General features: G+C 37.6%; 1 protein-coding gene across 1 annotated transcript in view; it reads left to right on the plus strand.

The window, feature by feature from the left end:
- Positions 1-2,976: 2,976 nt before the first annotated feature.
- Positions 2,977-12,223, plus strand: part of Mtmr7 (myotubularin related protein 7) — a 108,577-nt gene continuing 99,330 nt past the window's right edge. The window contains exon 1 of the mRNA XM_047549955.1: positions 2,977-3,021. Coding sequence (XP_047405911.1) covers positions 2,998-3,021 — 24 coding nt within the window. The 5' untranslated portion in view covers positions 2,977-2,997. The remainder of the gene's footprint in view (positions 3,022-12,223) is intronic.

Below are 12,223 nucleotides of genomic sequence, written 5' to 3' on the forward strand. Positions count from 1 at the left end.
CAGTTCACTAGCTAGAACTAGTCACATGGTCCCACCTAACAGTCAGGGGGTTGAGAAGTGTAGTCTTGGGATGCTCAGAAAGGACAGGAAAATTATATATTGATTTATGTATCGCATGACTGAAAACGCGAGACACTGATGATAAAGTGAGGATAACTTTGGCAAGGGTAATAGTTTCATAGACTTGCACGTAATTCAGTCTTCACTCTAATACTTTACTAGACGATGAAAACAGTTTTGTTGAAATACTCTTATTTTCCATTCGGGATTCACAAATACTAGAGAAACACAGTCATTTTCCAACCCATTTGGCATTTGCTGATTTAATATGAATCTGGGTGTGGATCCATCTGCAAATTTGGGTGTGGATCCATCTGTGTGGATCCTGTGAAGGTGAAAGAATAAATTTTTTCCCCCTTTGTCTCTTTCCTTCTCTCTTCTTAGTCGAAGGCCAAATGGAGAGATTTCTGCTGGGTGACAATTCTGATGCAATATTCATTCAAATGCAATATTCATTCCAGGCACACCAGATATTAAACATTAAGAACTAAGCAGCTGATCCCAAGTTTATCCATTGATTTTTTTTTCCCTAAGTAATAGGTAAATTATAACAAATAGATCATTCTTCTTGAGGCTTCCGTTGGAATTTCCACAAGCTTTGTTATCATCTCAGTTGGGCTACCTTTTAATTTCTTGGTGTTAGTCATATCACATTTACAGAATTTAGTATCCTTCTCATCTGAGTCTCCCTTTGACCTATCAGCATCTGTCATGGTACCCTGAATATGACCAATAGTTAAATAAAGGCAATATTTCTTGAGTAAATGAATGGTTATTTTGCTTTCCCCCCTACTTAGGATGAATATAGTTAATCATTTCAATAATATACTCCGTCTCCCTCACATTATTGTCCCCTGACTCTTGGGGCTTTTCCCCCATCTCTTCTGCCTGCTAGGTGGTGGTTGGGGAAAATAGGGAAGCTTGGGGGATACATGACAGTTTACCAGGGAGTTCAGTGTGGCTTTGAGGATCTAATAGTTTGTTACCTAGATACCTCCATAATGATGGAGGTTGGGGACAAGGTGAGAAGGATTCCCGGGAGAACAGTTAGATCACACCAAAATGTTTGTTTATAGAAAATTCTTTCCCTATTGTCATCTTATTTCCATGTCAGTCTATATTAATTTATCCTAATCATCTGATTATAATTCTTGTTTCACTTTAATCCATGCTGACTTTCTAACTTTGATTAACATAAAATGTATTTTTAACCAGTGAATTTTTTTCTTAGTGCTAGGCTACTTAAATTGTTCATATTTACATCTCTTCACTGCCAATTAACGCTTTATTTTAAACTTATGCTAATAATACTTGTATGCAAAAATTACTCATTGAGTAAACTCTTGATTAACCTATCAGTGGAGAGATAGAACAGCCTTGAAAGCACACAATTTCAAGATCATTATCCCAGTCAGAATGATTTCGTCCAAAGCAGATATGATTTTTATATTATATCATATAAGATGGAATTTAGAGATGGAAGCTATGTTTAAGATTATCTGGACATGTGACTTTCTCATGTAATAAATGGCGCAACAGAAGCCAATGTTGGGACAAGAGTGCTCTTGAGTCTATTCCTGGTATTCTTTAGTAAAAGAACATAAATACATAATAAATACTAGTAAAAGGTTAACCTTGTCATCTGCAAACTGTGGTTTATAGTACTAGAGCTGTACATGAAACAAGGTGAATGAAGGGGATAGGGAAATTTTAAAATAAACAACACTGTATCAAATAAATAATTATTTGGAAGACTGCAATGTGTGTATCAGGTATTGAAAAGGGCGGTTAAAAAAAATCTCTACTATCAATGTCACAAAGTTGATTAAGAGCTAGAAAAAAATCGGAAATCATTCTAAGAACTATGTACAATTCTATGAATTTTTGGATATGTTGGAGTGTTAAGGCCTTAGAAAAGAAGGTGGAGGGCACTTACTCTCTTTGGTTTTCCCAATCGCTTCATGATACCTCATAATAGATACTTTTTATCTGTAGCTTCCAGTTCAGTTTGAGAGGAAAAAGAGAGAAAATACACACCCAGTACAGTGCCAAGGGAAAAATGTCTCTTGCATGGTTCCCAACAGTGAAGTCGCAGGTTGGTGTGAGATGCCTGATTTAATAGCACACTTACTAGGGTGCGAACACTGTTGCTATTATTTCCACTCATCCCAAATGCTATGCCGGCTGAGTCTGTGCCAAAATAGAGATAGAGCCCACCAGGCCATACTTCAACCGCAGTGCATATGGCAGTCCTTTTTTGCCTGCCCCATTCTGAAATACCATCTATCGCGGGACGCTCTGGAAAGAAGCCAAAGAGGATGCGAAGTGGCGCATATATCCTGTCTCTCTTTTAAGAGGCCACACCCAACACAAGGCCTTCATTGTTTCTTGGGGAACAGTAGACCCACAGTGTTAGGGCCGGCTACTCCTCTTTTATACTTTTTTAAAAATTTATTTATTTATTTATTCATTTTTATTTTATTTTATTTTACTTACTTATTTATTTATTTATTTTTTGAGACAAGGTCTTGCTCTGCTCCCCAGGCTGGCCTCGAAATACTGGGCTCCAGCGCCCTCGCACCTCGGCCTCCTGAGTAGCTGGGATCACAGGCACGCCACCACCCCGGTTTTCGGGTGGCTCTCTGAAAAGAAAGCCAGCGGCTCTTACTCCAGTGACTCCAGGCACAGACGAGGTGAAGCGGCGCGGGCCAGGCAGGTGGGAGAAGGCGCAGAGCAGCGCGCTCAGGGCCGCGCAGGCGCCCCGGGTCCAGCTCGCCCGGCCTGGCGCGAGCGCCGAGCACCTGGAGGCGGAGCTAAGCCTCGCTGCCGCCGGCTCCCGCGTGCGAAGCCCCCTCCCCGCACCCCTCCCGCCGCGCCGCAGACGCGCAGGTGCGTGAGGCCGCGCCCGCCGGGGGACCCTGCAGACGTGGACCCGCCATGGAGCACATCCGCACGCCCAAGGTTGGTGGCACTCGCGCGAGCGGAGGAGGGAGAGGAGGAGGAGGGATGCTGAGCGCATGGGAGGCTCCACTTCCCTGCTTGGAGCTGGCAGAGCTTGGACCGCGAGCGGAACGAGGGAGGAGCAGGCGGCGCTTGAGCATCTCTCCGGTCCTAGGAGGCCGGCCTTTCTCTGGCTACTCCACAGGCCTAGCTTTAGCTAACCTTTTGTCCTTGGGAGTGATCGGTGGACAGAGGGTTGGGCAGGAGGGAACCCCAATTGTCAGGTCGCAGACTGCTAATAACCGTTTCCTTCTCTTTTGGCCCTAGGCTTTTTAAATTTCTTATATATTTTTAAAACTGTTGGCAGTTCTGAGCAGTTGAAAGAGAGACAGACCTTACAGTGACAGGTACAAGGAAAAGGAGGCATATGCTGGTGGACTGAATGCACTTGGAAGCATGTTGAATCTTAAGCTTTTGACTCACCCGACTCGCCCTTCCCTTTCTCCATTCTCAGGCTAGCAGCCTCAATGGACCTTTCATAGAGCTGATGATCAGTGTTTGCCTAGGTTGAATGAAGTTGTGTTCCTGCCTTTTCCAGTCTATTTAGTTATTTGGGGAGAAAGATGCATTTTATAGATCCATCCACTGGTGTATTTTAAACAACGCCACCTTTTGCTACTCCTCACAAGAGACTGGTCCCTGATTATACAGTTAAATAACATTTCCTGGAAACCTTGGCCCAGTACCAAACCGTCCTACCCATAGTTGTACTGGTAATATAATTTAGAATGAAAATGATTGTCATTCCTGCCTGGTGAAAACCCTAAACTGGTGAGAGAATACATTTAAAAATCCTATTGGCTGTTTCTTGTTACTCCCACCACAGCTCCTTTGTATCTCCGATGGTCTCCTTTTCAAAATCTAGGTCCATAACAGAGTTAGGTCAAAGCTCTTCGTCTTAGTGGACAGAGAGCTCAGGTGGCTTCAGGGATACTACTCATTTCAGACGAAGAAGGAAACAATTACTTTGCTTTATATCCAGCAAAAAAAAGTTTGTTCCTAAATTTTAGAATGGTTCCCTTGTATCTATTTCTAAAAGCCCCTTTAAAATTGTCTCATGCCAGAGGAAGAATAAATCTTTACTTTGCTAGAGAATGCTACTTCCAATAGTATATTTACATTGTATTGATTTTGCACTATGGAATTAAATTGTTGCTTCACAGTCAGGAAATTGTAAACTTAGAAGACAGTGCCATAAACCACAAGGTAGGTGGTTCAAAGCTTTCAGGGTTTAAGTGGTACTAAATAATTTATGCCAAAATGGCAAATTTAACTCACGGACTCCCTCTGCCCTTGCCAAGGACATCCTTTCTTCTTTAATGATGAAGAGGGCCCTTTATAAAAATTATATCTGATATGAATGTCAGAAGCAGGAATAGATGGGTGATATGGCATTGGATATCATTTTCTTATAGAGTATGAATGTGGGGGAATAAAAGCCTTTTGTGATACTCAGATTCATCCTGTATCAAATCTTATGTGTAAACTTGATTTTTCTTAAAATCAATTTCATAAATACCCTCTAAGCAGTATAGTACTTCAAGTTAGAAATCCCCTTCTATCCAGAAATGGATAGAATTGGTGGTGGGAATGTAGAATTGTCTGAAGTGTCTCTGAATTAGGGAATGGTTAACATTTAGGGTATTGCAGGGGAATAAATATAAAATTATATAGGTGGGTGGATGATATTCATCTTTTCACTCATTTCATTCCAAAAGCATTTGAAAATCTTTCATGTATCAGTCTTGGTGTTAAGGGCCAGGAGCACCAAATGTGTAGGAACTCACAGACACGAAGGAAGCCAGTTGTAATTATGTCTTTGCATGATGGAAATATGTATAAGATACAGTAGGTGGAGAGAGTAGAATAGATAAAGGATCAACTCTACTGTCAAGGGTGAGGAAATCTTGCTTAGAAGAACTGAGAGTGAACATGGGAGGCATCAAGGAGGACCAGGAGCATTTGAGAGAGCAGTCGTGTAGTTGTGTGTATATGTGTATATACACAACTATTATTTTGTATATATATTATTATATGTATTATATATAATACATATATAGTAGTAAATAATTGCAAAGAAATTGAAAGCTCAAAGGTCAAAAAAGCTGGAAACAGTAACACTGATAAAAAATTAAAGATTCCATGGGTTAAACAACAGTCTCCTTTTGATTTACATTTTTTAGTCCAAAATTAATTTTCACCATCTAAATGAAAAAGAGAACAAGACTATTTTCAGAGTTACAAAATGTATAGTTATAAAATGTATAGTTGCCAGTGATCATATGCATCTTTGCTGTTTGCTCTCATTTATACCCTGAGAGAACTGAATAGACAGATTTCCTTTGATTTCATGGTTTCCTGTCTTGGGTTCGTACTGGGTTGATGTTAATGTGTCTGAGATCCTGACTAAGTAATCTGCTTTTTCTGGAAGGCATTTTTTCCCACTTGGGTTTATCTGACCCATTGTGGATTTGGAGCAGTTTACCCTGGAGATTGTAGGATTTTATTTAAGAGGAAAAAAAATGTATGCATGTATAATGTTAGTTGCTTTCCTATTACAATTCAAAGCATTCATTTAGTCTTCAAAAACTATATGATAGGCATCACAGCCTTTTTGTTTTGCTTCAGTCTCTGGAGTGCAGTTTAAGGAGACACATGCACATGAATCATTTGGAATACTTTGCACATATTTCTTTGTGTGAGTGTATGTGTTTAACTGAAGCCTTGAATACCCTGTGCTAAGCAGAGTACTCATCTTCCAGAATGGTTCCTCTATAGGGAAAATCATTTTCTAAGGACAAGCTTCTTTGTTGTTGGGTGTAAGTGAGGACACCAGGTGCTACCTGTACTTACCACAGTGAACTTCTAGGTTTCTACTTCACCATCTGGCTTCCTTTATCACTCTGAAAACTTGCCAGTAAGAAATTATTCTGCTAGAAGCTTAGGAATAATTTGATTTCAGATACTTTCTAGTTATATGAAAAAACTTCAGAACTCCTAGAGAGAGCTGGAAATGTTTGTGGAATTTAGTTTGATCCTGGAGGATGCTAATCTGTCTGGGATCCTGGATAAGTAAACTGTCTTTGGAACGCATTTCCTCACGTGTGTAAATTTGGGTTATAAAACGGAATTTGTGATAATCTCAAAAACAGACTCTGAAAATGTCTTCTCTTCCTCTCTATCCCCACACCCAAGTCTGAGATGTTGCTCTAAAAGCTTCCAGGTTCCTAATTTACTCTTTTGCTTTTCTCTAATCCCTTTTCCACAGAGGGGTCTGGATGATGCTTTTATGACACAGATTGATCATATTGCTTCTCTGCCAAAATTCTTAGGTGACTTTTCTTTGTACCCAAAATACAAAGTGAGACTCTTCAAGAGACCCATAGGGCCCTGTGTGGACTAATCCATCCTACTTCTCCAGCCTCATTTTGTGACCATCTTCTTTTTACTTACATCTGTCCTCTGATCACAAGTGGTCTTTGTGGGCTTCTCAAAGATGCAGATGCTCAGTAACTTGTTCCCTGTTGTTTCTTTTGGGAGAATACTAAACCTCTGTCTTTATATCTCATCTTCTAGTTTCAAATTATCTGTAATTTCCTCAGGGAGGCTATCACTCAACTCTCCATCTTCATCAGACCTGCTTGTCATATGTTATCATAGAAGCTTGTATTTTCCCCTTATGCTCCACATTACATTTTTGAATTTGTGTGAGTGATAGTTGTTTAATGTCTAGTCCCCTTCTTAACTGGATGCCCTCTGAGGATAGGATTGTATTATATTCACTCCTATATCTACAGTTCTTAACACAGTGCCTGGTACCAAATAAGCGTGTGGCACACAGATTAATAATTGAAGGAATGAATAATTCTTGATTTTGGTACATTTTAAAGAATTTGTATTAGCATGCATCGTCCCCATGATTTGCTAGTATTGTAAATTCTCTAATGATATTAATGTGATGAATTTGTGGATGTCAGTGTAGCTTATAAAATACAGGTATATTCCCATTGCAATATTACAAACTTATGTGTGGTCACAAAATATATTGTAGTGAGATAACATAAAATTTCACCATTGTATCACATTAAAGCGTAAAATCCAGTGGTTTTAGACATTTACAATGTTGTGCAACCATCACAACTACTCAATTCCAAAACATTTTCATTTCCCCCAAAGAAATCTAGTCTCCTTTAGTAGTTAACCTTAGATTATAATATAGTATCTTACCTTATCTATATTGAATATTGTTTCATTGGGTTTAAACTCTGTTTTGGATTCTGATATGCATCTGCTATTTCTCTCATTTTGGTACCTTCCACTATTTAATGAGCTTGCCTCTTATTACCCTATCTGTTATATTATCCCAGAAAGAGAATTTTTAGTGTCTTAAGCTACTTACCTCCATCTCTCAGGATCTTGGCCCTGATAGCAGATTGACTTTTTCTCTCAGTTTGGTTTCATTTAACAGTTTATAATTCTGTCCTCTAATACCCCTCCAAATACCTTCTCAGAGAAAAAAAGGAAGTAAAGTAGTCTGAAATGATGACTGAGTGAATTCATGATGTTCCTGCTGACTGATAGTTTCCTTTTTTAGGTTTATACAAAGTTCCATTAAAGTACTCATTTTAGAATCTTGCTTAGAATTAATGTCAAATTCACCCATTTATCTGCATCCTCCATTTAAAAATAGTGATCTCATTTGCAGGTTCTCTAGGTGAGGGAAAGACATCGAGTCATAGATTTTCTTTCTCTGTTTCATCCACCATCATTATACCATTGGAACCAAGGGGTATTTCTTCTTTTATCTTCATTTAGCAAATAATTTTTAAGTTATAGAATTAATATAGAATGCATACAGAAATTAACTACTATTAATATTTGAATACATTTTCTTCTAGCATATTTTTATTTGCATGCATCAAATTTTTTTTAGAAATTTAGGATCATGTGGGTCAGTTTTGCAGATGGCTTTTTTTAACTTACCATCATATTGTGGTCTTCAAAACGTACTTTCAGAAGATTCTGTGTGTTTAAAATTTTTATGGAAATATTGTCATATTAACCATTTCCCCATTTTGGCTATTCTAATAATGTTAAGTATTTATGAACATTTATTAATATTGTCTGTATATGTGATTATTCCCTTAAGATTATTCAATGAAGATGAAGGATTTTTGTTACCAATATAGGTTGCCAAATGATTTTCCAAAACTTACATCATTTGCTATTTTCAGAAACAGGGTTTATAGTATTTTTTATTGTATTCTTGTTCTATAATTGAAAAAAAACATTTGTTAGTTTAAAGCACTTCATTCTTTCATTGTATTTTGTTATTACTAGTGAGGCTGAAGCTTTTTCAAATATACTTATTGACTATTTTGTTACTTTTCTGAATTATCTGTATTTTTTCCATTATATTCATTGGTGATTTAGTGTTTATGTGAATAGTGTGTATAAAGACATATATTTTAATAACAGCCTTATTGAGATATAGTTCAGATACCATAAAATTCAGCTTCTTAAACTATGGACTTTTGTGCATTTTTAAATTCAGAATTATTAAAATATGTAGTTTTGTGTATTTTTAAATGTTCAGAATTATACAACCATCATCATTATCTAATGCCACAACATTTCCTTTTCCCCACAAAAGAAACCCCATCCACACCAGCACTCATTCCCCATGTTTTTCTCTCCCTCACCCCTAGGCAGTCACTAATGCACTTTCTATCTCTACCATATTTTCTGGAAATTTCATATAAGCAGAATCATATACTGTGTGGCTTTTTGTGGCTTTCCTTTTTACTTAGCATAGTGCTTTCCAGGTTCGTCCAACTTGTAGCCTGTAAAGTACTACATTCCTTTTTATTCATTCTATGCATATGCCATGTTTATCAATATTTGTGTTACCAATTTTGGTTATTATTGAATAATGCCACTGTGAACTTTGGCATATAGGTTTTGGTGTGGTTCTTATTCCTTTGGGTAGAAGTTTATTTCTACAAGACTAGAGATGCTGAAATACAGAGAAACTTTATGTTTAACATTTTAAGGAACTACCAGATTGTTTTCAAAAGTAGTCGCACCATTTAAAAACCCCACCAACAAGTATAAGGTTTAAAGTTTTTCCATAGCCTGACCAGCACTTGCTATTGTCTGTTTCTTTTATTTTAGCCATTCTCATGGGTAAGAAGTGATATCCAGTCTGGTTTTGATTTGCATTTCCCCATTGAGTGATGATGATGAGCGTCTTTCATGTGCTTATTGACCATTTGTATGTCTTCTTTGAAGAAAGGCCTATTCAAATCCTATGTGCATTTTCTTTTTTTTAAATTTATTTTCATTGTAAACAAATGGGATACATGTTGTTTCTGTTTGTACATGGAGTAACAGATTACCATTTGCATATTCATACATTTACATAGAGTAATAATGTTTGATTCATTCCGTTATTTTTTTCTTTCCCCCCACCCCTCCCACCCCTCTTTTCCCTCTGTACAGTCCCTCCTTCCTCCATGCTTGCCCTCCTCCAACCCCCCAATATGTGTCATCATCCACTTATCAGTGAGATCATTCGGCTTTTGGATTTTTGAGATTGGCTTATCTCACTTAACATGATATTCTCCAATTTCATCCATTTGCCTGCAAATGCCCTAATTTTATTGTTCTTTATAGCTGAGTAATATTCCATTGTGTGTATATATATATATATATATATATATATATATATATATATACTACAGTTTCTTTAATCCATTCATCAATTGAAGGACATCTAGGTTGGTTCCACAGTCTGGCTATTGTGAATTGAGCAGCTGTGAACATTGATGTGGCTGTATCTCTGTAGTATGCTGATTTTAAGTCCTTTGGGTATAGGCCAAGGAGTGGGATAGCTGGGTCAAATGGTGGGTCCATTCCAAGATTTCTAAGGAATCTCCACACTGCTTTCCAGAGTGCCTGCACTAATTTGCAGCCCCACCAGCAATGTATGAGTGTACCTTTTTCCCCACATCCTCTCCAACAACTATTGTTGCTTCTATTCTTGATAATTGCCATTCTAATTGGGGTGAGATGGAATCTTAGTGTAGTTTTGATTTGCATTTCCCTTATTACTAAAGATGGTAAACATTTTTTCATATGTTTGTTGATTGCTTGTAGATCTTCTTCTGTGAAGCATCTGTTCATATCTTTAGCCCATTTGTTGATTGGGTTATTTGTATTCTTGGTGTAGAGTTTTTTGAGTTCTTTATAGATTCTGGAAATTAGTGCTCTATCTGAAGTATGAGTGGCAAAGATTTTCTCCCACTCTGTAGGCCCTCTCTTCACATTGCTGATAGTTTCCTTTGCTGAGAGAAAGCTATTTAGTTTGAATCTATCCCAGTTATTGATTCTTGCTTTTACTTCTTGTGCTATGGGAGTCCTGTTAAGGAAATCTGATCCTAAGCCAACAAGGTGAAGATTTGGACCTACTTTTTCTTCTATAAGATGCAGGGTCTCTGGTCTGATTCCAAGGTCCTTGATCCATTGTGAGATGATTTTTGTGCAGGGTGAAAGATAGGGGTTTAGTTTCATTCTGTTGCATATGGATTTCCAGTTTTCCCAGTACCATTTGTTGAAGAGACTATCTTTTCTCCATTGCATATTTTTGGCACCTTTATCTAGTATGAGAAAATTGTATTTATTTGGGTTTGTGTCTGTGTTCTCTATTCTTTACCATTGATCTACCTGTCTATTTTGGTGCCAATACCATTTTGTTTTTGTTACTATTGCTTTGTAGTATAGTTGAAGTTCTGGTATTGCGATACCCCTGTTTCATTCTTCCTGCTAAGGATTGTTTTAGCTATTCTGGGTTTCTTATTCTTCCAGATGAATTTCATAATTGCTTGCTCTGTTTCTGTGTGGTACGTCATTGGGATTTTAATTGGAATTGCATTGAATCTGTATAGCACTTTTGGTAGTATGGCCATTTTGACAATATTAATTCTGCCTATCCAAGAACATGGGAGATCTTTCCATCTTCTAAGGTCTTCCTTAATTTCTTTCTTCAATGTTTTGTAGTTTTCATTGTAGAGATCTTTTACCTCTTTGGTTAGATTGATTCCCAAGTATTTTTTTTTTTTTTGAGGCTATTGCAAATGGGGTTGTTTTCCTCATTTCCCTTTCAGCTGTTTCATTGCTTGCGTATAAAAATGCTTTAGATTTATGCGTGTTGATTTTGTAGCCTGCTATTTTGCTGAATTCATTGATGGGGTCTAGAAGTTTTCTGGAGGAGTTTTTTGGATCCTCTAAATATAGAATCATGTCATCAGCAAATAGTGACAGCTTAAGTTCCTCTTTTCCTGTTCGTATCCCTTTAATTTCTTTAGTCGGCCTAATTGCTCTGGCTAGAGTTTCGAGGACAATGTTGAATAGAAGTGGTGAAAGAGGACATCCCTGTCTTGTTCCTGTTTTTAAAGGGAATGGTTTCAGTTTTTCTCCATTAAGAATGATGTTGGCCATGGGCTTAGCATAAATAGCCTGTACAATGTTCAGTTATGTTCCTAGTATACCTATTTTTTCTAGTGTTTTGAGCATGAAGGGATGTTGTATTTTGTCGAACGCTTTTTCTGCGTCAATTGAAATAACCATATGATTCTTATCCTTAAGTCTATTGACATGATGAATTACGTTTGTTGATTTACAAATGTTGAACCATCCTTGCATTCCAGGGGTGAACCCCACTTGATCGTGGCGCACAATTTTCTTAATATGTTTTTGGATACGGTTTGCCAATATTTTGTTAAGGATCTTTGCATCTATATTCATCAAGGATATTGGTCTAAAATTTTCTTTCCTTGATGTGTCTTTGCCTGTTTGGGTATGAGGGTGGTATTAACTTCATAGAATGAGTTTGGTAGGGTACCCTCCTTTTCTATTTCCTGGAATACTTTGAGAAGTATTGGAATGAGTTCTTCATTGAAGGTCTTGTAGAACTCGGCTGAGAATCCGTCTGGTCCTGGGCTTTTCTTGGATGGTAGATTTTTAATGGCTTCTTCTATTTCATTGTTTGATATTGATCTGTTTAAATTGTGTATGTCCTCCTGGTTCAGTTTGGGAGGAGCATATATCTCTAGAAATTTGTCAATGTCTTCGGTAGTTTTTATTTTGTTGGAATACAGATTTT

This window comes from Sciurus carolinensis, chromosome 4 (assembly GCF_902686445.1).
Source record: "Sciurus carolinensis chromosome 4, mSciCar1.2, whole genome shotgun sequence".
In the NCBI taxonomy this organism is placed as follows: domain Eukaryota; kingdom Metazoa; phylum Chordata; class Mammalia; order Rodentia; family Sciuridae; genus Sciurus; species Sciurus carolinensis.